This window comes from Aedes aegypti, chromosome 2, assembly GCF_002204515.2.
Source record: "Aedes aegypti strain LVP_AGWG chromosome 2, AaegL5.0 Primary Assembly, whole genome shotgun sequence".
In the NCBI taxonomy this organism is placed as follows: domain Eukaryota; kingdom Metazoa; phylum Arthropoda; class Insecta; order Diptera; family Culicidae; genus Aedes; species Aedes aegypti.
The window spans coordinates 67,360,542-67,386,241 of NC_035108.1; the positions used below are offsets into that span (position 1 = coordinate 67,360,542).

General features: G+C 37.2%; 1 protein-coding gene across 1 annotated transcript; it reads left to right on the forward strand.

Annotated features, from left to right (window-relative positions):
* Window positions 1–15,612: 15,612 nt before the first annotated feature.
* On the forward strand, window positions 15,613–16,795 carry LOC5570389. The gene is made up of 3 exons (XM_001659056.2): window positions 15,613–16,168; window positions 16,229–16,477; window positions 16,541–16,795. Exons 1-3 carry the CDS (start codon window positions 16,039–16,041, stop codon window positions 16,669–16,671), a joined length of 510 nt encoding a protein of 169 aa, XP_001659106.1. The 5' UTR covers window positions 15,613–16,038; the 3' UTR covers window positions 16,672–16,795.
* The last annotated feature ends 8,905 nt before the right edge of the window (window positions 16,796–25,700 follow it).

Genomic DNA, 25,700 nt, shown 5'->3' on the forward strand with positions numbered 1-25,700 from the left:
ATTATTTTTAAGAGTAATAGTTGTTTTATCTTGTTTTACTCTTGTGAATGTTGTGTAGTTTTTACGCTAATGCAATATAAAATAAATTGGTAGTCTTCTGAATCACAAAAATGGTGTTATTTTATCATATCCAGAAATCAACGCTTATTATTGGTATTTAATTGTTCGGACTTCCCCGGTGTATTTTATTTCTAAGATACCCAATTCAATAGTCCGACATCAGCTAGCAATTACTTGGTCAGCGGCGTTAACTTTGGTTTTGAGCAGCAAACCACTTCACTCGGAATAATCTAAGACCATTTGCAAAATGTCAGCTTCATTAAATACCACACGATGATCACTCTCATCTCGAGAACTGTAATGCTCGACGGATTGATCCGGCTCCGGCTGCATTACTTAGCTCGAGAATGGAACTTTATTGTTTCATTAACTCCCCCTTCCGTTTGATATGCTGACTTCTCACCTGCCTGTGAGGGCTCATCTCCAGTTACCTACAGTGCAAATGGGTTCTGAATACTAGTTTCCGGAGCGCAGAAGGGAGCATTGAGGATGAGCAGAGTACATAAATTCCGTTTATGGTAATTGAGTCGTAAGGAATTACAGCTGCCGCATCACCAGATCTTCATGTGAACGATGCCGAGATCCGAATAGTTCCAGATGGTCTGAACGTGTGTTCAATATGTGGATTGTGTCGAACCGGACGACGACATGTCAGAGATGACACACAATCTAATGGGAATTTATTTCCAGCTGGTCGAGTGGTTGAGCTTTACTTATATCTATGGCACCTGTGTAAGAGGTTTATTCAGTTAATCCCGATAAGGAGATACCGTGGCGATTACCTGTCAAGCCAACATAATCGAAACCGTGCAGTGAGTGGATGGGGAATAGAAAATGTATGACGCCAATGGTTAATATTTTACACGGGGCGGTCTGGGTAATGAATGGTTGAAAAACTCTGTGCGGATCATTGGCTTGAATGTCAAGGTTGAATCAAACATCGCTTGGGACTGTGAATGGAGGAAAATTTTGCCGTGTTGGGTGAAGGAGTGTTGAATTTTCCCATATTCCATTTGATGGAACATTACATTTCACCCATTTCGTCTATATTGGGCACTACTTCTGATATAATGAAGGGCAGTAATGAAATCAAAAATCTACTGTATATGATTTTCACTCATTTGCACGGTTCCTTCAAATGACCTCCAATCACGGTGCTCCCAGACTCTTATTATCAGAATAAAAATCTTCATCAAACATGTGGAAGATGGATTAAAGATTAGATGAATGCTATAAACATCATAATAGTGAAACAACCCGGATTATAACAGCATCCTCTTCGCTCAGTGACTTTCCATCCCACACTACTTGACAAGCTACTATCAACCATAACCCTTCGACGATCGCACAAGTTCACTTCATCCAACTTACCGGTTATCCAGTTTATACGACCGGTTGCAACGCATATCGTCCAGCGAGGTGATTCATTACAGTTGTATTGAATTAAAATGGCCTGATAAACGATCCTATTAGCAGCGATTGATAGTCGCTTGTTTTCCATTGGTCGTGTCGTCGAGAATCTTTACGGTTGATATCGTTTATGGTTCTATTTGAATTTCTCATTAAGACCCCGACGGGTACTCGTGGTGATCGATGGACACTTGAATGTGCTATCAAAGTCACAATGTTACATCCATCGGAGTTTTAATGGCGATTGAGTGGATGCTAGGAGTTTGCGTGGGGCTACACTCCTGCTGTGCGAGTCCTTGAACCAACTGTAGAATGTCATAAATTACAGGATGGTCACCTTAAGATCGCCATCTTCACTGCCGTCACCAATGCGTGGTGTGACAAATTTTTCGATCATAAATCCTCGGAATCGCTCGCTGTCAGGTGGGTCACCTAGGGGGTCACTCGAGATTCACATGGGGTTTTTATGGTCGCGAGATTTTTTTTTCGCATTGATCGATCTTAAATCTACACTCTTTACGGCATTGTTAATCGATCGGATAGAATATAATGCGAATTGACAAATGATGCTCTCCATGATGGTGGAGGAAATCTACGATCGTTAAGCGCCGGTCTAGACATCAGGGGAAGCCAGCAGAAGTCCGCCAGAACCTCCAATAGGAAGCCCCGTCGTGAGAATTCTTTAGATTCGAAGCTACCGCATTGGGTCCGGATCGAAACAAACAGATCCGACAGATCGTGAGGACATGATATGCCACGCTCGAGGAATGCGCGACGTTCCGCTCTCAGATGCAATTGATAGAAGCGCGCCTAGACGCTTTTGCGCAGGGGTTTCCAATTTATGGTTCCCGATTGAAATTAATTTGTGGAATGATTATCTTTATTGTTATTGAACTTAGACGTCCAGTGGCGTGTACACAAATTCGTTCTGCTGACGAAGTGGTGGAACAAAAGGTCTTCCAGTACTGACCAATCGTGGTCAGTATTTCTAAATTTGATGGATTTAGGCAGGATTGCTTGAAATCCGTCAGAAGGATTTGCTTCAAATTACAACGGAAGAAGAATGACGCGAAAGATTCCATGGCACTGTGTTTTATTTTCTCGATTTCATGCGCTTTTTGAATAGAGACCAAACAGTTGATTTTAGCGATATAGTTTGTTCGGAGAAGTTTCTTGGTACCGTAAAACGGGGTAACTTTGATAGTTTTTTCGAAGAAAACTTGAATATTTTTGCATGCTGTTTCAAAGATTTACAATTTACATTTTTAAAACAAGTACTGGCATCCTAGCTATCGATTACAGTCGATAAATTGGCAAAATATTCATTTTGAATGGATGTATTATTTTTCATATAATCGAAAGATGGTTTTCTGTTTTGGGGTAACTTTGATAATGGAGTATGATTCGAACAAAATTGAATGAATAACGAACATTTGTAGGGCATTGCATACTTCTAGGCGTTTAACGTTATATGGAAATTTCTGACTTAGATTACAAAAATGGTCCCAGTTTGTGAATATGCTTTTCACTAAGAGATTTGAGACCGTATTCAAGTTCTATGATAACTAGGCTATCAAAGATAAGTGGCCAACTATTCAAAACTACATCAAATAGTGATCGTAGAACAGATTGTTTGTAAGCGTTTTGAAAATGCTAAAATTGTGTAAATTTTTTAAATTCGTATAAAAAGCCTAAAATGTTCTTGATTTAAATGAAAACCACTCTAACATGAAGTGTCATATTAATATTCTTTAGTTTTGCATTCGTTTTGCTTAACTGATTCACAGAAATTATGATATTTCATTTAGTATGCGGTGGGTTATGCACTATCAAAGTTACCCGCATTATCAAAGTTACCCCGTTTTACGGTATATTAAAGCGCATCTTTTGACGCAAAAAGTTTTGTGATCAATCCACCTAACGGTGACATATGGTGTCTTCGGCAAAGTTGTAGAATTGGTAATTTGAAAAAACTTTGTCTAAGACATGATTTTTCTATCTCTTATACTTTTTGAGATATATACCGTTGTATGTGAATGACCCCTGAAAATCATATATTTCATAATAACTTTTTTCCAAGAATTTTGATATATTTTGTGTTTTCTATAAAGTTTTTTACAACAAATGTTTTGAAAAAATAGTTTTTCTATCTCACTGCTAGGTGGATTGATCACAAAACTTTTTTCATCAGAAGATGCGCTTTAATATACCAAGAAACTTCTCCGAACAAACTATATCGCTAAAATCAACGGTTTGGGCGCTATTCAAAAAGCGCATGAAATCGACGATATAAAACACAGTGCAGTGCTATGAAGAGTGAATCTTTTATCTCCTGGCTCCTATTAGGTTTCATTTTGTTTTCTTGATTCCTGTTTGGTCATTTTTCGACCTCATTTTGATTCCTTCAAGGTCTCTATTTTCATGCAAAAGGTCTTCAATTTCATATTTTTAAGGCATTTGGGTGGTAAATGACTGGACAATGCGTACCATTGGTACTTCGCGTACCTGCAGGTATAAAATAGATCCCATTTGTGGTCCTTAGCCTCTTGTCCAGTAACTCCTATCCCTACCTCCCCGTGGGGCCGCCTGGGGTACGAGTAACCGTAGGGAAGATCGGGTAATCAACCCTGGTGGGACCTTGGTCGCTGACAGGGAAGGGGGGCTCCTCTCTTCTGAGGGTGTAGCTTACCAGAGCGTCTGTTCTCCATGTTAGGGGCGGCTCAAAACAGCGTCTGTTCTCCATGTTAGGAGCGGCTGATCATCGTCCTAGTGCCAGCGTAGGACTCTAATCCTCCGACGAGACAGGGGGTTGGTGCAGGCCTTACAAGCCAGCCGTAAAAATCACCAGTACAGGAAGCATACAATGTAAATTCGTACCGGAACAATCGACATAGACCCAGTCATCGAAAACGGACTAACGATTGGAAACTCGGATCATGGAACTGTAAGTCTCTCAATTTCTTGGGAAGTACCCGCATTCTTTCCGAATTATTGAGGGTCCGCAAGTTCGACATCGTAGCGCTGCAGGAGGTTTGCTGGAAAGGGTCGACGGTACATACGTATAGGGATGGTTATACCATCTACCAGAGCTGCGGCAACAGACATGAGCTGGGCACAGCTTTTATCGTAATGGGCGAAATGCAGCGGCGCGTGATTGGGTGGTGGCCAATCGACAACAGAATGTGCAAGTTGGGGATCAAAGGCCGTTTCTTCAATATCAGAATAATCAACGTGCACAGCCCTCACCTAGCAAGTGACGATGACGATAAGGACGCTTTCTACGCGCAGCTGGAACGTGAATACGACGGCTGCCCAAGCCATGATGTCAAAATCGTTATCGGAGATCTCAACGCTCAGGTTGGCCAGGAGGAGGAATTTAGACCGATTATAGGGAAGTTCAGCGCTCACCAGCTTACGAACGAAAATGGCCTTAGACTGATTTATTTCGCCGCCTCCAAAAACATGGCCATACTTCCAGCACAGCCTCCCGTATCGGTACACCTGAAGATCACCCCAACAAACTGAATCTCAAATCGACCACGTTTTGATTGATGGAAGACACTTCTCGGACATTATCGACGTCAGAACTTATCGCGGCGCAAACATCGATTCGGACCACTACCTAGTGACGGTTAAAGTGCGCCAACGACTCTCCGTTGTGAACAACATTCGGTACCGACGCCCGCCACGGTATAATCTGGAACGACTCAAGCTACCCGAAGTCGCAACTGATTACGCGCAAAGCCTTGAAGCAGCGTTGCCGGAAGAGGGAGAGCTCACCGAAGCCCCTCTCCAGGACTGCTGGAGTAGTCTCAAAGCAGCCATAATCAACGCAGCAGAAGGTGCCATTGGGTTCGTGGAAGCAAATCGACGGAACGGTTGGTTCGACGAGGAGTGTCAGACGGTTTTGGACGAGAAGAAGCGCGGGCGATGATGCTGCAGCAAGGCACCCGTCAAAACGTGGAACGATACAAACAGAAGCGAAGACAGCAAACCCATCTATTCCGGGATAAAAAGCGCCGCCTGGAAGAGTTGGAGTGTGAAGAGATGGAGCAGCTGTATCGTTCTCAAGAAACACGAAAATTCTACAAGAAACTAAATGCATCCCACAAAGGCTTTGTGCAGCGAGTCGAAATGTGCCGGGATAAGGATGGAGGTATCTTGACGGACGAACGTGAGGTGATTGAAAGGTGGAAGCAGCACTACGATGAACACCTAAACGGCGCAGAGGAGGAAGATCAAGACAGCAGGAGGAATGGCTTCATTAATACGGCGGATGAGGGAGACGTGCCAACTCCCACAATAGGTGAAGTTAAGGATGCTATCAAACAACAAGAACAACAAAGCAGCTGGAAAGGATGATATTGGAGCGGAACTTATTAAAATGGGCCCGGACAAGTTGGCCACTTGTCTGCACCGATTGATAGCCAGGATCTCGGATACAGAACAGCTACCGGAGGAGTGGAAGGAGGGAATAATATACCCAACATACAAAAAGGGTGACAAGTTAGAATGTGAGATTTATCGAGCGATCACCATTCTTAACGCAGCTTATAAAGTGCTTTCCCAGATCATCTTCCGCCGTCTATCGCCACTGGTAAGCAGATTTGTGGGAAGTTATCAAGCCGGTTTTGTGGACGGGCGATCGACGACAGACCAAATCTTTATGTTGCGGCAGATCCTCCAAAAGTGTCGCGAATATCAAGTCCCTACGCACCACCTATTCATCGATTTCCAAGCGGCCTATGATACCATCGACCGCGAAGAGCTATGGAAGATTATGGACGAGAATGGTTTTCCCGGGAAACTGATTAGACTGATCAAAGCAACGATGGATAGTGTACAGTGCTGTGTGAAGATATCGGGTGCATTATCGGACCCATTTGAAACATGCAAAAGACTCCGACAAGGCGATGGTCTTTCCTGCCTCCTGTTCAATATTGCGCTAGAAGGTGTTATGAAACGGGCGGGCTTCAACATGCGGGGCACGATCTTCAATAAATCCCGCCAGTTCATTTGTTTCGCTGATGACGTGGACATTGTCGGAAGAAGGTTCCAGGTGGTTGCTGAACAGTATACCAAGCTGAAACGTGAAGCAGATCGGGTTGGATTGAAGGTAAATACGTCGAAGACGAAATATCTGCTGGCTGGAGAAACCGAGCGCGATAGAGCTCGCATAGGCAGACGCGTGACGATCGACGGGGATGAGTTCGAGGTGGTGGACGAATTTGTCTACCTCGGATCATTGATAACATCGGATAACAACTGCAGCAGAGAAATTCGAAGACGTATCATTGCCGGAAGTCGTGCTTACTATGGACTCCACAAGACCTTGCGGTCTGGTGAACTTCACTTCCGTACTAAGTGTACCATGTACAAGACGCTAATAAGACCGGTAGTCATCTACGGGCATGAGACGTGGACAATGCTCGAAGAGGACCTGCAAGCGCTAGGAGTTTTTGAACGACTTAGGACGATCTTCGGCGGAGTATGTGAGAACGGCGTATGGAGGAGAAGAATGAACCACGAGCTTGCGCAACTCTACGGTGAACCCAGTATCCAGAAAGTCGCTAAAGCTGGAAGGGTACGATGGGAGGGACACGTTGTGAGAATGCCGGACAACAATCCCGCAAAAATGGTGTTCACCTCAAATCCGGCCGGTACAAGACGAAGGAGAGCGCAACGAGCTAGGTGGTTTGACCAAGTGGAGCAGGATTTTGGAAGTGTGGGGCGATCGAGGAATTGGAGGTTAACAGCCATGGACCGAGTTAGTTGGCGTAACATTGTGGCGCAGGCCATGTCTTGAAGGACGTAGAGCCAGCAAAAGTAAAGTAAAGTAAGTAAGGCATTCAGACGTTACTAGCCCAGTGAAATCAAAAAGTGTTCTTAGTCTAACGACTGGCATGACAATGCAAGGATAAGAAGCAAAAGGGTGTCAGTGAGAAAAACATAGTTTAGTAAAATAATCTACTTTAAAGTTTTTTCAGCGATTTTTCATTCTATACTAATTGTGTGGGAGTAAAAAAACAGGCCAATCTTCTAAAAATTATTTTATATTTTCTGGTGAGCGTCACATGAAAATTTCGCTAGAACGCTTGGAATCAGTGGAATTTCTTGAACGCAATTCAAGTTATAACCGACGAACATTTTACTTACAACGCTTTGCGTTTAAGCCCCTCAAACAAAGTTACTTTCAATTTAAAGTCCAGGGTTAACATTGCCAGCGTTTGTTCTACCTATGGTTTTTTGAACGTAAAATCCATGTTATGGAAAAAAAACATGTTATAACATATTTTGTTATCAACCTGTTATCAAACATGTCTGTCACGAATACATTAAACAACGTATTTGCATGCAATGGCCAGTTGCATATTCGAAAAAATCCTAATGAAAAGTTGTCGAAACGAAATCCATTCAGAGTAAGTCGAAAAAAAAAATTGTGCTCGATAATCTTCGATTTGGATTATATTTGGCGTATGTTTTTGGTATGGTAGAATGAGTGTTTTCAATTGCAAAATCGATCATTTTTAATAATTCTAACTCCGAAACTGTTGAAAAATGTTCTATGAAGAAGTTGTAGTAAACCGTTTGAGCTACAGGGGAAAAATATTCATTAAAAATATATTTCTTTTCATTGAAAATTCAAACATTAAACTTCAATTTTAAATTATACAAAAACCTCATTATTGATATTTTTTTAAATTTTCACCCCAGAATCTTGACAGTATAAAGATATTTGGGACAAAGATTCAAGCTGGAGAAATTTTTAATAAAAATTCTTTTTTTAAGAACAACTTTTGGTCAATTTTTAGAATTTATTTTTTTTGTCATAATACATACGTTTTGATGATACAATAAGAATATTGAAATTATTCTTATCCATAATGATTATCATGATTACTTCTCTAGAAGTGACCATTTTCGAACTATATCAAGTTCAATGCAAAAAATTATAAAAAAAAATAATAATATAGCCAAGAGAAATAAATAAGTGGGGAGAAATATGGCCTTTACTCTCGAAAACGTATTGTTATTGAAGGATAACCGCCCATATCTAATGAAATTGGCCTATTTTTTTTATTTAAAAAATATTTCTTTTGCATTGAACTGGATATAATTCAAAAATGGCTACTTTTGGAGAAGTTATCCAGATTATCGTTAAGGTTCAGAATAATTTTAAGATTTTGGTTGCATCATCAAAACGTATTTATTTTGACAAAACAAAATCTGCATGTTCTTAGAAAAACATTTTTATTGAAAATTTCTCCATCTTGAAACTTTGTCTCAAATATCTGTATACTATCAAGATTCTGTGGTAAAAATTTGGAAAATATTTAAATTTGAGTTTTCTTTAATTGAAAATTTAAGCTTAATTTTGAATTTTTAATGAAAAGAAATAAAATATTTTTTCAGTGTATATTTTTTTCTTGTAGTCCGTGCGGTTTACTACAACTTCTTCACAGAACATTTTTTTTCCAAAATAAACAGTTTCGGAGTTAGAATTTTTCTAAAAAGTGCTAGCAAAAATTGATGGTCCATTCTCAAAAGTTATTTTTGAATCAAAGTGATCGGTTTTTCTTTAGAAAGCACTTATATTTTCATACCAAAAACATGTGCAAAATTTGATCCAAATTGAAGATGGTCGAGTTCTATGACTTACCGGTTCGACATGGAATTCGTCTCTAGTGCAGCGCGGAATTGTAACGCATACTACACCTTATGCCCGACAACACTAACAAACATGACCGTGAAGAAATTTTTTTACGGTGATTGCTGAACATACCAAAGTTGTATTTCTTATGGTTTTCATGTTATTTGAGTTTTTCATCTTAAAATTAGCTATTTTGTATGCCTTGTATCTCAACTATGAGCACCTCAAAAAAATATATCTACAAGTACCTGTGAGGAAAATTTGGAGAAGATGATATTATTCTATTTCGATTAAAATCGATTTTACTAATAGACGATATGAGATAAATCTATATTTATTGAATACTCATGCATGTTCAACTCACAAAAGTCATTGCTACTTAAGCATATCAAACCAAAGTGACACGTGTATTTATATAGAAATATAAAGTACATCGTTTTTCAGTTGTTTTCGATTAACTTGGAAGATTCTGCAAGAAATTCATCATCTTTTCCTCTACCAGTATTTAATCTACTCCTAAGCTAGAACACCGGGTTGGAAGCCAACATAAGCCGTATAAAATACATATACAAAATTTACAGTCCGATTGAATTCTGTGGCATGATTTTCCAAGAGTCTTCTGCAAAATCATTTGGTAGAAAGATATATTTTTTTGAGGTGCTCATAGTTGAGGTACAAGGCATGCAAAATAGCTAATTTTAAGATTAAAAACTTAAGTAACATGAAAACCATAAGAAATACAACTCTGATATGTTCAGCAAAGTTGTGGAAAATGATAAGTATAAAAACTTCGTAGAACATAGTAGGCCAATAAAACTAAAAAATAAGACATTTAAGAGCAAAAGACGATTTTTTATTAAAAATACTTAATTATCTCGGCTCTTAAGCAAAACCGAGAAAAGGTTTGTTCGGCAAAGTTATTTATATGACCATTGGCTACAACTTTGCTGAACATACTAACTTACAATTCGTTAGAATAAAAAAGTTGGCGTATACGTCACTCTAGTAGCCTGGATTACTTTGATCTATTCTTCCCGCCAGGAGCACCAATGTTGCCTGCCGAATAGATGTTGAAGCTTACTGAAGGCAAACCCACTTTATGATGATGAATAACAATTTTTCCTGACGTCCAACCCAAATGTAGTCTTCAGCAAAGTTGTAGCTGGAAGAATTTCACATGAGAAGAGTGTGTTCATTTTTCCATAAAATATTATGACGAAGAGATAGAGAGCTGAACACAAAAGGTTGGCGTTTTCCATAGTAATCTCCATATAAACTTCAAATGGCGTGTGCACAGTCAAATTTCTTCCAAATCATTTCAAATTTTGGGAGGATGCTTTATACCATAATTTAAATCATTTAAGCATTGGGGAACAAAAATTTCGATATTTGCATCACTCTACTGAACAAGTTCTTTGAAATTCAGCTTGAAAATTCATTAAAAATGCATGTTAGCTGTGTTTTTCTATTGGTTTTAAATTTCGACAAAACGGCATTCGACCAAATGGCATTCGGTCAAATAACCCTTCCAGCCAAATGGCGTTCGTCCAATCCAATCCACAACCTTATAATTAGGGCATATAAACTGATATATAGCTAGATCTAGTCATACAATTATCATATCACAGAACTCTAACTTTGTCAATGAGAATAGAAAACCATAAAAAGTATAAACCTGATCATAAAAAGATTTGTGTGAACTACGAAAATATTATAAGATCAACTTCACAAAACACTTTTGAAATCTGTCAGCAATTTAGTGATATTGTTGTAGTACTAAATGAAATAATAACTAAAAACAGAACAGAAATATTATCAAGAAAAAAAGCAATGGTCATTAGAAAACCTTATATAAATAACGCATTGATTGCTGAAATCCATAACAAAAATTAGTTATAAAGGCAATATAGAACAGCCCCAGAAGGTGTTTTAAAAGATGAGCTTTATATTTTGTATGCAAGAAAGTGAAATATGTTGAAAAATAAGATCAAATTTTCCAAAGAGCAGTACTATGGGCGCAAAATATATCAAAACATAAATAACTATAAGAAAACTTGGAGCACACTTAGGAAAATCATTTTTGACATTAAAAGAAAATGGTAAGATTATTGATTCAGCTGCGCAAATAGCATAGTGCTTTAATGAATATTTTATTAACATTGGTTGGAATATTCAACAGAACGGAACAGGAAATAATAATTTTTTAATCTATTTAAATACTATGCCGGAAACTTGTTTTCTTTTTCTGTTGTTGAGACAGAAAAGGTGAAAAATGTGATAAATTCTTTGAAATCATGAGCAGCAGTTGGACTAGATAAAATTTCTACGAAATGTATTCAAAAATGTGTTACTCTTATTGCCCCAAAGCTAACTGAAATAGTAAATAATATGATTCTTTCTTCGCAATTTGAAGACTGTTTAAAAATAGCAAAAATAGTTCCTCTAGGGTAGGTGTACCAGTTATGGACATAATGGTTCCCTATTTCGCCATACGTGATAATTTGATTATTTTCAAATTTTTAATCATTCTGTGTGTTTCAGTAGTTGGATATCAAATGAATCTTGATGTTAAAACATTAAAAAATATTCAAAATGTGAAAGCTTTCGAGAAAACACATATGGCCAAATAGGGAACCACTATAGCCATAACTGGTACACTTTCCCTATATAAATCGGGAGATAAATTTTTAAAATCAAATTACAGACCAGTTTCGATTCTACCAGCCCTATCGAAGATCCCTGAATGCATTATGAATGAACAAATAATGCATCATTTGCTGCAAAATGAACTTCTGAACAAAAATCAGTTTGGTTTCCTGCCAAAGAAGAGTACTGAAACTGCTTCGTTAGAACTTTTGAACTTTATAGTGAAAGGGTTAGATGACGGAGAATATGTTGGGTGTATTTTTATAGATTTACGTAAAGCTTTCGAGCTTTCCCATGAACTTCTAATAGCTAAATTAAGTTTCTATGGTTTTTCGCCTTCAGCAGTGAGTTTACTAAAATCATACCTAGCGAATAGAAAGCAACAATGTCAAGTCAATGGAGTACTTAGTGAACCCTTGTTGATAAAGTCTGGTGTACCTCAAGGGTCAATCATAGGACCCATACTATTTAACATTTTCGTTAACGATTTATTCAATATACCATTAAAAGGAAAATTACAGTGTTATGCGGACGACGCTGTTCTTAAGTATAGAGCAAAAGATTTAGAAACGTTACAAAGTATGATGCAACACGATCTTCAGTTACTTCCCAGCTGGTTCTCGGCAAATAAAATGCAAATTAACAATAAAAAAATGAATTTCATAATATTTTTTCTAAAAACTTCAAATGTATCTTTGGACTTGTACATTAATAATGAGCGTCTCTCTCAGGTCACTGAAGTAGACTATTTAGGTTTGGCAATTGACAAGAATTTGAGCTGGAAAAGTCACATAACATTAGTATAGAATAAAATAACTCCTTTTATATTTGCTCTAAGAAGGGTTCCCAGACAACCAGAAGTCGCATAACAGTTTACGAACAAAGTCGTTTATTTACACAAATTTCATCACACCCGCACAACATGGTGGATGATGTCGTTTGATCGATGAGTTTCCTCGCATAAAACGCTATTTTATGAGTTCATATGTACATTTCGTTTCCTCCCGTATACTCGTACAAAGTAAGTCGGATCAATCCGTAGCAGCTGTCAAATCAATTTTGTTATCATAAATTAAGTCGCATAAGAGTACAGACTAGTTCGCAATAAAATTTACACACTCGCATTACATGTTAGTTTTCATCATATAAAAAATGCACGTATATCGCCTCCACTTTTGTACGCATAAGGCCTTTTCGCAACATCTTATATGTGAAACTTTGCGCACATAAGCATCGCATAACGCAAAAGGTGAGTTCGTTATATGTACCTTCTGGTTGTCTGGGTTAGAGCTTGTCTAAGCACAAAGAGTTGCTGGCAGTTGTATAATGCATTTATATTACCTCACTTGTCTTATATGAATACAGTTTGGGGATCAGCTGCAGCAAGCACTTAAACGTTTTGAAAGTTCTACAAAACAGGGTTATTAAAACAATTCGAAAGCTTCCACTTCTCTTTCCAAGTGCAAGTTTATACTCACCAGAAGTTTTGCCTTTAAATTTGCTGCACAAATACAATTGTTTAATTCTGGTGTATAAAATCAAATATAAATTGGTAGAATCGAATATTCGTCTTATTGAATTTCATGATTTGCATTCTCATAGCACAAGAGCAAGACAAAACTTTCATGTTTCAAGGCCACGTACAGAATTAGCTCTTATACATTTTTTCTACTCCGGAATAACTCAGTTTAATGCGCTTCCTAATCATTTGAAATTAGAATTAAATTTATCATCTTATAAAAAGAAATTGAATAAGTATCTATTTGAGAATAATTGAGATGTCCATATTGAATTATTGAAATGTAATGAATTAATGTTAGTATTAAGTAGAAAATAAGAAACATTGTTAGATTATAAGCTTGCTCCCTCGAAATATTTTACTTTTCGAGTGGCTGGACACAGTTAATTATGTAACTTCTACAGCTGCGTTGTTAAATAAAGCAAAAAAAATATAATAGTTATTTTTCCTCAATTTTAACATGTGTGCTACTTTGGAATTGTTTTAACCAATTCTAACAAAAATGTTTTGAAAATTTTCAATGTCTCAAATCCACTATAATTTATATTTATAGACCGCCCTTATCACATAATGCAGCTCATAATCCATTGAACAAAGCAAGTACACCGACTTTGGACGGTTTTGTGACTTGTCGAACTTGATAGAGAAGCTCAATCCCTTAAAACCCCACGTGACATTACGGCCCCATTTTACGGTAAATTTGTTTCACCTGTAAAATTTTGAAATGATAAAAAATAAATGAAATATTCGAAACGATATTTTTTAAGAGATTTAAAATATGTAGATGCTAAGACGTCCATTTTCGAACCACCGTTCGAAAAGATCCGCTTCCAACCTTGCTACTCTCACGAAGGCCCATCCCCTTTCTGCTGAGACATGCGGCAGTAGTGACTTTTACCGGTGAGTGAGCAACTATCAGTCAATTCTAACGCCATTTGAATGGGATTCTTCTCGTTGCCTTCACTGAGGAACACAGACTCTAGAGGAAAAAATATCGGATATTAATGCATGTAATGAATGGCAAACGTCGATCGAACACCGTTGAACTAAAATATTGAAATTAATCATCAATATTACCCCGATGATGGATGAGTTCGGGCGAGTCGCGAGTCGTGGCATGCGTTGAGGGTGAAAAATTTGCGCGGCGGCGCTATCTTCAAATGGCATCGACGTCGCTCATCACTGACTGTGGCTAAACTAAGAGCAGCTCCTCCGATGAAGACGATGCGACGCACATAAAGACAGCGAAAATCTAGCGCTGCAATCTTAGTGCTACCTGATCAGCAAAGTATGACAAAATGATAACACATACATACATATTTTACATACATAATGCTCAACTTTAGCAATAGTGAATTTCACGGTTTTTGTCGGATATTTTATAGTAGAATTTCATAGGAAAATCTGTATTTTTGTTGTTTACAGTCCAAATTCGATGATATACTTCATAGGGATAAAAAAAATAAATTTTGTAATAGCAGTATGCCAAAATTGAAAAAACGCTCTTGAATACAATTTTGTAACAAATTCTGTTATAAGTTGTTTTGAAATTAGTATTCCAGTTTGTTATAACTATTTTAAACACTACTGATCGAGCCCAAGGTACCTACTGCCCAGCGTTCGATAGAAGTGAGTCCCACAATGCCAAAAATCTTACCCATGCTCTAAAGCTCAACAGCTCCAGCAGCGTCAGCAGCAATGGCAGTTAGTTGGTTGCGCTGAGGCTGACGACGATGACGTCCGTTCCAATAATTATGTGAATGGCGTGTCGTGCACAAATGTTTGCTAAAATTATGGGTCATACCTTAACAGCTTCTCAGGGCACACAATAACAGCGGACCCACTCTGATGTTGTCTCTGTGCCACTTCGGCCGTTCGTGTCGGCTTAATTTAATATACCTCGACCGGCCGTTGCATACCAAGTTTTGGTTTGCCCGTGGCATGGCTCCAATCTATGCGAAAGCGAAAAAAAAGTGAGGGAAGTGCATTCCAATGGCATAGAAAGGTATGATCGGCAAAGTTATGAGGAATATGTCATCTAATATCGAAAGAATTGTTATTGCTTATTGCTTCTTTAAGAACCTGACATAAAAAAAAACTTACATATTTCGGAGTTTTCCGTATTAGAAGAAAAAATTCAAACGTCCTGAAATTTTGAACATAAATGAATGAACAAAAGCATAATGAAAACCGCAGAGGTTCACACGAGCTGGCTGTTAAATACTACCCATTGAAGGGAGCGATTGAACCTATCCATTAAATTGGCCAGATTCTTTTGCTATTCAATAAAAAAATCATACACCCACTCGTTCCCTTCAATATTGGTATTAGGAAACACCACTCGGCTGTGGCTAGACAATAGGTGTTCTTTTGACGATTTCCTGCAGCAATACAGCAATTTTCAACACCAAATATTACACCTATCTATTGATGGTGCTGCTCCATCTACTTAGGTGACGACACTCGCAAAGGATGGAGGTGTGCCACATTTTGAAATCCAATAAGATTAGTCGTTTAGTTGTTGAGCAGTGAAACGTCTAGCGGCAATCCGTATTCCTAGAAGAGTGATGCAATGAAGTTGAAATTGTAGAACGTCATCAACTGGCTTCAGGAATCCTTTCATCGAGCCGTCCGACTGATAGTGAACGATTGACGTTGGATCGCACTCAGTTCTGGCTATCAGATTAACGTAGATTGATGCGGCTCTCGATCACATATTAAACATTCGTGTGAGTTCAACGTTAGCAGCATAATGGAGCAAGTCATTCGTAAATTCGTAATCTTTCAAGGATTATCTATCGGTATCCTTACTATTATCCACTCTTTGGAGACAGTCTACGACTACATATTCGATTTCCTACAATACGAGATGTGGGACTATTGTAAGTAAAACTACCAAATAACTTTCTTCGAATTTGCGCCACTGATAACTGTTTCAACAGACAACGACATCCATGGTATGTACGAGGTGGTAATTCCTAGGGAACTGAGTTGGATCGCCGCTGCAAGTGCGCTGATCTTTGGAATTCATCATCGTAAAATACGCTATTTCTATCCGATAATTTGTGTTGCTTGTGTAGTATTGTTCATACAATTAGTTCGGGAAATTGTACTATTTTGGGTGGACCAAGATGAGCAATATTGGGAATTTACACTGTTCTGCAATCCATCTTTGCTGTTTCCGATGACTTGTAAGTGTTGTATTCGATTACTGTGAAAGAAATAAGTAAGGACATATTTTTTATACATTGCAGGCAGGCGAGTTCACGGAATGATAACACTGATAGCTCTAAAGCGGTTGTTCGAGTCAGAGCAAAGTTCTGATAATAGCTTTGTCCGATTTAATGTGGAGAACGAAGAATGTGAAACTAGTGAGATAAGCTGAAAAAGTCGAAAATCTCTTCAATTAAACAATCGTAACAACATTATTATATTTTGATTGAACATTAGAAGAAAAAATCTTTCTTTAAACTGTTGTAGGAAAATAAAGTTACATTTCATAAATGTTACTACATGTTATATTTCTGTATTTATAAGTGTTACCACATGTTACGCCCATTGATTGATTTGATTGATAATTTTAATTGCTTCGCAAAGTCCAACTATCAGCTGTTGGGTTTATTGATAAAATTGTTTATATAAACTTGTTAAACAACATTTTGATTCAAATGCCGACACTGTGTCCATTTTGTCTCATATTCCGAACACCTTGTTTCAAATTTCGAACAGCACGAATAAATCGTATTCCAATAAATAATTTCGCAAAAAAAATCATATGAGCTAGTTCTACTGGCTTCAAACTAGAGAATCATCACTACTTTCAAGATATAAAACAGATTGGAAGACGTTAAAATTGAATTGCAATTGCCAATTCCTGGTGATTTGATGACATATTTCAGCGAAACATTTCAACCATTCGCCATACAAAAACCGAGTGTTAGGAGTATGAGTCTGTTTGGATTTGAGACAAAACGGTATTTGAAATTAGAATATAAACTAAAAATCTGGTTTCAACTGTAGTTGATTATAAAAAGGGTCAAAACCAACTTCGTGTATATCCGTTAAAACATGTTAGAATCTAAAATTGTTGCTGCTCATCCAAACGTATTGAAAAGCTATGATTTCGTAAAGTTATCTTATGTGGAGAGAAAAACTAACAATTAATTATAATTTTACAATTTTATCAAGCATTTTTTGACAAGAATTCTTATGGAACATCTTATATACAATGTACTTTAACTCACCAGTTAAGTACTTTTACTCACTAGTTAAGTTCCTAGTGAGTTAATGTACTTTAACTCACTAGTTAAGTTCCAACAAACCACAAAAGTAAGGTCTGTGCTGGCTAGATAATAATTGATTTTCTAAAATCAAAAATTAAAAAAAAAATAATTTATTGATGCAAGGCAGCATTTAAAATTCTCCAAGGAAAAATACAAATATATAAAAATATTATATAAAATCATGTCCATACTTCCTGGGACACCCTATAACACTTAACTGAAAGAATGTTTGTGTTTAGTATTTATAACAGCCGAGGCCACGGCAGTTCAAAAAGCTATATTTAGAACTTCGTCGAGCTGAAGTGAACGGACTGGAAACGAAAAACAAATAAGATGAAATAATCGTGCTTGTCTTATTCCAAGTTTGACCTTAGAAAAGGAATATTTTTTTTCAGACAAAAATAAAACTATAACAGTTTGAATGAAATGAATACCACACAATTGATCTTCAACATATTGGCTACAACATTGACGAACAAAGTTAGGTCAGAATAATGGTGCAAAGCCATGCAGAAGGTGTCTGGGTTCGATTCCCGGTTGGTTCAGGATCTTTTCGTAATGGAAATTTCCTTGACTTCCCTGGGCATAGAGTATCATCTTACCTGCCACACAATATACAAATGCGCAAAAGTTGCCACTTTGGCAAAGAAAGCTCTCAGTTAATAACTGTGGAAGTGCTCATAAGAACACTGAGCTGAGGCTCTGTTCCAGCGTGGACGTAATGCTAAGAAGAATAAGAATCCAAGAATTGCCGAAGTACATTAGGCCGAATGGGTCATTATGCCGAACATGCCATTGGGCAAAGTTAGTTAAACACGAAGAAGGAATAGCCTATAATGGAAGAAAGAAAAAAAAATTGGTTCCCGTTAAGTTTTGAAAGTTTCGGTCTAATTACTCAAGTGGTCTAACGAACATTGGCTCAACGTACTATGGCATTATGACCTGATACCTGATACTATCCATTTTTAGTTATAATAGTTTCAAAATTGGTTGTCAAAAACGATTTTTCGCCTCACCGGTGTGGAACAGTTCGGTGTCTGTAACAGAATATATTGATACTTTCCTTTAAATTTTCCGATTTTTAGTGCACGAACAATCACCAGTCAGGGACCTTCAACCTATTTCTTTAAAACATTTTTTTTCGTTATTTATCTTATTGCCAACACCAGCCATGAAATTAAGCCAAAAAATTACAAATTTTTATTAGCATCTTGCCAACAACAAGATTGATTGTAATAAATCCAATTATAGCAAAACAAAGGTAAAATTTTCTTTTAAAGTATTTCTTGCGCAATCAGGCACATTTTGTCAAATTCAAGGAAAATATGTAGATTTTATGCAATATTAACTTGCTGACCTAAAAATAGTCTCCACTACAGACTAAAAATGGCTCCCAGAATTATATGCAAAACTAATACAACTCTAATCATCTTAACAATACGCTTACCTAAACCCTTAGAGTAAAGTGAGGCAGAAGTTTGACCTTGACCGGTTAATAAGAATTAAATACCACATGGTAAACTTTCAACAAATGGATTATTAAAATAATCAAAACGGCCGTTATGGAAAGCATAGATAGCGCCACCGTAGCCAGCAGCAGAACAGCAATGCTGTCACAATGTTTAATCCCATATACAGTGGCGCCTTTGTTTTGATGCGGCGAGCACTGACAAAAACTACCTTCAATGTTCAATTGGTAACAATTTTGCTGACCAAACTTGTGTCAAAATATTTATTGATTTTAGTTATAACAGTTTTAAAATTGCTTGTCTCAAACGAACTTTTGCCCCAACGGTAGGGTAAATATCCGATTCTAGTGTGGATCAATTGTTAGAAACAGGGTTGATTGTAAACAACAGTTTTTCGCAAAACAAGGTATTAACTTGAAATTTTGTGTTTTTTTACTTTTTCCGCACGATTTCACTAAAAGTAACGGTGAAATGTGGGATAAAGGGCATGATGGACACATTAAGAAAATACTTATTTTTAGACCATAACATGGCAATATTTTTACTTGCCTTCGGCTAGTTTTCAAGTTTACTGTTAGTACGATGTGCTACATTCATTCATGAAGATAAAAATCAAATCTAATGTCACAAACACGAGGTAGAGAATAGGATTGAAAACAAGGCTGGTAAAAAATTGTCGGGGATAAACGGATACTTGCTTAGAATTATGTGTTAATTATTTTATTATTGAGCGTGAATCATACAAAAAGGTTGGAAGGCATCCATAAAATTATGCTGTTAGAAACACACTTCGCTAGGTTCGTTATTTTGGTTAAAATTTGAATTCCTCCTCTACCTTGCTTATATGTATTCCTATTCGACTCTAAGTAAACTTACTGTAAAATCAAATTTCAAAGGACAATCAAAGCAAAAAAAACCGTCAAACAGTTCATAAGTTCAAAGTCAATTAAAAAACTTTTTTCAATGAAATGGTCACTAAAGTCACCATTTTCGTGATCTAATTAAAAAAAAAAACTATATGCTGGAGAAGCTCCTCAAACTCAAACAGCAAAATAATAACGCGTTACGCGTTACAGGACAAAAAATTGGGCTTCCTTGCTAAATTTCTAGAAGAATTCAGGTGTATATTTCGAAGAAATTTGTTTAGAAAAGTCCAAAAAATTTGGAAGATTTTGTTTTCACAAAAAAAATTCTGGAAGAGATATTTAAATAAGTTTTGGCGTGAAGCAGTACCTATTGATTGAGATTTGATTTGATATAAATGCAATAAAAGTACTGTATTCCGTTCAATAACATCATTACTGCCAAAACGAATGACGGGCTACTTAGCCTTAACAAAGTTCAATCCGTCGTACTGATAAAAAAAGCTTGTGCGTATCAATGTGTGCGTGATGCTCGGTTCCTTTGATTGTGTTTTTTTCGCTGCACTGTGAGCAAATGCTATAAAGCCTGTCCACGATAAATTTCGGACACGGATGGCGGGTGTACCACAGAAAGTTCGAGAATTTTACAGAAAGAAGGATTAACATCCTTGTCAACTGTTTATTTTGTAGATATAACTCTTTTATTCTGAAATAAACAATTGTTTTTGTTGAATTATGAGTAACTTTTTTTTGCTGCCATTATTTGGGTGTCCGAAATTTAACGTGGACAAGCTTTAATTGTTCGGTCAAAAGGAATTTTGTTTGGAATTAAGTTTGGATGAGGAACAATTTTAAAGGAAATTAGTATATTCCATCATGCTGAAGGAATGGAGGGATGCTCGTTGATCTATATATTAAAACATTTATTATAGCGTTGATATGTTGTGTTTTGACCGCTCACTATATCACAGTGAGCAGTAAGTTGTGAGACTAATCTGGAAACTGATTGCGATAGAAATGAAAACGATACGACGGATTGGGAATACGGCAAGATGCATTTTCTTTGCATTATTTCCAAAAAGAGATCAAGATCTATCTAAATTTTATTGTACAATGCTAAAGCCGTTTTGAGAAAGAATCGTTTGGCAGCTGTTTGTATCAGCATCATTCACTGCAATACTGGGAAAATTGCAGTTCTCACTGATCAATGCTTAATACGATGGATACTTACACATCACCCTATGATCATTTTTTTCTTTTTTATTTGTTGATCAATTATAAAGGTATAGCATGCACGTGTCCACATTATAAAATGAACAGTTCTTGAGTAAGTTCTACAATAGATAATGTGGCTGCTCTGGTAGGTGATAAAATATTACGAACATACATTAAACTTGTTCAACATATAATGGTTAACGCTTTACAGGAGACTTCACTGTATATCTTTATTTTGATGGTAGAGTAAAGAAAGTTCCAAGTATTTCCATACTTCCAATAAATGAACTAGAAAGGAATGTGTGTGCAAGCTTTATTTTTAACTAGTGGTCCCGGCAAACTTCGTCCTGCCATCAAGTAGGCTGCCGAAAAACGCTGTGAACGTCCCATACAAAATGTCAGTTCCTTTCACTCCCGTTTTTTCACCATTCCCGCTGAATATCCTAAACTTTTTATACACACAAACACGTCGGAACACTTCAGGAATATAAGTATGAGCGATTTTTTAATATCCTATAGCCCATTCTCGAGCCATTTCGTGACATACAAACACCATTCCATTTTTATTTATATAGATACATGTGCACGCACATGAAACAAAAATTCGATGCCATCTAGATTCGATCCATGATCATGAGCGAGAGAACCCATATACCATACCACCACTTATATTTCCACAGTTGTACCGCAAATACTGCTCGATGAACGGATTTCCAGCCTATCAAAACGTCTATCATGACGGTTTATTACTTCTTTCACATATTATTTAGAAGTCATTACGGATTTTAGTTGGAAACAGTCACATTTTGCTATCAAATATTACGAAAAGCGGAAAAAAGTTATCCAGTGTACGCAGGGTTACATTTACAAATGGGGAGGCCCGGGGGAAGTTGTCTTGTGGGGCACTTTTTCCAGAAAAAAACATTTTGATACTTTAGAGTAGACAAGTTTTTTTTTAACATTCTTTGTAAGGTTTTCCAAGTCAAACTACAGTCAACTCTCTCTTATTAAATATTCTGTAACGATAGGAACCATAGGAAAACTTGGTTTTCATGGCTACCTCGATGGTCTATTGAATCGCATTTGCACTGGTTTTGTGTTCTGTTACTCGATACTTACACCAATTTAAAATCCCTTGTTTATGTAACTTATGTTTCTCTAATATTTTACATATCTTATTTGTCAACAATCGAATTGAACATTCAAGCTGTCTGAAATACAGATTTTCAGTTGAAGAAATTGGTAAAGGGCTGGTCGCAAGTTGCAATAAAGACTTCTTGAGACTTGGTCTCTATTTTACTGCAAGTCCCTAAAAATCACTACTTTCAAGAAAGCTCTCTAAAGTCTTGATTTTTCTTCATTCTGATGGTAGTGAATCCTGATGCAAAATTCTGCAGGCTCCAGAGAAAAAAACTAAAGACTTTAACGCAGCTATTTAGCCGATTCATCAAGGATTTATTCTCATATTCCTCGAGGAAGAACTTTATGAGATTTTCTAGTGATTTGCCCAGAGATTTTACCTGGAATGTTTTCCGGGACTCTTACAGGAACCTCTCCAGAAATTCTCCCAGAGATTCCCCTACCAAAATTTTTCCAGTGATTTTTCAAAGGATTCTAAGAGGAATTTCTCCAGGAAATACTTGAGCACTCAAACGATTCTACTCCATCTAATTCCCTCATGGATTACCTTTTTACAAATACGGTACTAGAAGTTCTTCCAAATATTGTTTCACTAATCCTTTAACCGAATTGTCCAGTTGTACCACTTGTTAGTCTAGGAGATCTCATACAGAATTTTTGAAGATGTTCGGAAATCTTGGAGGATATACTAAGAAAATCGATGGAAGAATCTCCTGATGAAGTCCTGGAGAACTTGGGACATTTTTAAAAAATATCTAATAGATTATTTGGAGTAATGCCTGATGTTATCTCATAGCTGATTTCTATGGGTATCCTTGGAAAAATTCAGGTTACTGCGCTCTTGCGGGGCCCAGTTAGCCGTAGCGGTAAACGCGCAGCTAATCAGCAAGACCAAGCTGAGGGTCGTTGGTTCGAATCCCACCGGTCGAGGATCTTTTCGGGTTGGAAATTTTCTCGACTTCCCAGGGCATAAAGTATCTTCGTACCTGCCACACGATATACGCATGCAAAAATGGTCATTGGCACAGTAAGCTCTCAGTTGATAACTGTGGAAGTGCTCTTAAGAACACTAAGCTGAGAAGCAGGCTCTGTTCCAGTGGGGACGTAATGCCAGAAAGAAGAAGGTCTTGAGATATCCAAAACAAAATTATTGGAGGAATTCCTTAGGACAATTCTTGGAATATTTCCACGACAAATAATCACTTAACGAAATTCTGGAGAAATCTCCGGTATAATCTCTGAATCTTTCGGAAATTAAATAAATTTTCTCCTAGCTAAAATCATGAAAAATACATATAGCAAAACGTGCAGTTATGCTGTCCTAATGTCACGACGATTAAAAAAAGAGAAATATCTAACCTGATTCTATAATGAAGAACCAAACTTTCATCTTCCGTTTCCTATTAGGTTAGAGGTTGTCCATTAATTACGTTAGATATTTTTTGGGAATTTTAAACCCCCTCTCCACCCATCGTAAGACCTTTTGTAGGAAAATGGCGCGTAAGAAATCTAAATCTCTCCTCCATGAGCCCTTACGTAATTAATCGTCGGCCCTTTACGTTTTGTTTTTCTGTTTCCTGTTTGGTCCATTTTAAAGTATCTTTTTGTTTACTGTGTGGTCTATTTTTAATCTCTTTTTCAGGCTAGAGGTCTCATAAGTTCTTAATTTTACAGCACTTAAACGCTTCCAGCAGTGCAGTGTGATCGTTTCTTCGTACGATACACTCTATGCCAATGGAAGTCAAGGAAATTTCCATTACGAAAAGATCCTGGACCGATCGGGAATTGAACCCAGACACCTTCAGCATGGCTTTGCTTTGTAGCTCTAACCACTCGACTAAGGAAGGCCCGCCAGTCATTTTGAAAACAAATATTTAAATATATAAGTCCTATTATTTGATCTGCAGAAATATATATTGCATAAGAATCTAGTCTTAAAGAGAAAGTTTATGTTGCAGTTGGAAAAAGTCACGTTTTAAAATCTAATTTCAATCTTTCTTCATCTTCCTTTTGCTCGTGAAGTCAACAAAATCCTATTCTTAATGTTTTAATAATTTGATTTAATATTTTTATTCAAGTTTTTTGCATGAACGATTTTTGAAATCATCAAGAATCTTTCAAATCAATTGATGCGATTCCAAAATATATGTGTCATTGCATTGAATCTCATTATTCGAAAAAGCTTAGCAAGAAACATTTTTATGGAGATTTATGGGGCCCCTGAAATGTGGGGCCCGGGGACCATGGCTCCCTCGACCTCTCCATAAATGTGGCCCTGACTGTACGTTGCTGTTACGAATGTTTATGCTCACATATTCATTTTAAAGTATATTTTTATCATTTACCAAAACGAATCTTTTAAACAACTCTTTACCATATCGAAGCTTCAAGTGTTTTCTTGTGGAAGTGCAGAGTAATCCTCGGCTTCCATAAAGCAAGTAACACGTCAACATTTTTCTTCAATCATGCTTATTAAATATTATGAAAAACGGCAAAAAGTGACAAACCAAATATTGGTTTAGGGTAAGAATTCGCTTGTTTTCATGTCTGATTAAATTTACGAATCTCGTAATTTGAGGATCCCCGTAGTGGTAAACGCGCAGTTTTTCAGCGAGATCAAGATATTCAGCAATACGCATCTATTCAGCTGTTCATAAGAACATAAGCTGAGAGAAGGCTCTGTCTCAGTTGGGACGATACACCATAAAGAAGGAGAAGAGATTGAAGATCCATTGTAAGCCTTACATCTTCGTCTTCATAGAATTTCAAATCCAACCATTTTTTTTAAATCAAATTTGCCTCATATAGAAAATATGGTGCATGGCTAAAGTGATTTGAAATTGACTTCTAAGCGATTAAGAATCATATTGAAGACAATATTGGTTCAACGAATCGGATCAGTTTCGTGATAGTTTCCCAGAATTCAACAGACCTGTCTAAGACCATTTCAAATTTAAACTATTGTCCGAAATGAAGGTCAGACCCCTAAGTGTTAAAACATTTTTCTTCACCTGGTATTGCATGCAGATTTAACGACTTCGGGCTAAACAAATTTGAAGCTTAATCACCTGGCTGGCGAGCTGAAGTCGTCATGTGCGGTCAAATCCGTAGCTAATTGTTCGACCTTCATCTGGACCCACCACTGACTGGCTCCTACTGCAGTGCAGTCAGTGTGGAAGAAAAAAGATTCACTCCACGTGAATGACGCTAACTAAGTTAGAGCTGCCAATACCCGATGATAGGCTCTTGTGCGCTAACAAGGACCCACAACCGATGACCAATGCGTCAGCGTCGTCTGAACCCACGTAGATATGCGCGTGTGGAGTAGGGTGGCCTAATACAAACCTGCAAAAAAAATTGGGGTCATCCCCTGCAAAACATATGAAAGTGTTTTGATCATATCTCGGTGATTACACTTCTAATTGAAACTCTAGCTCATTCAAA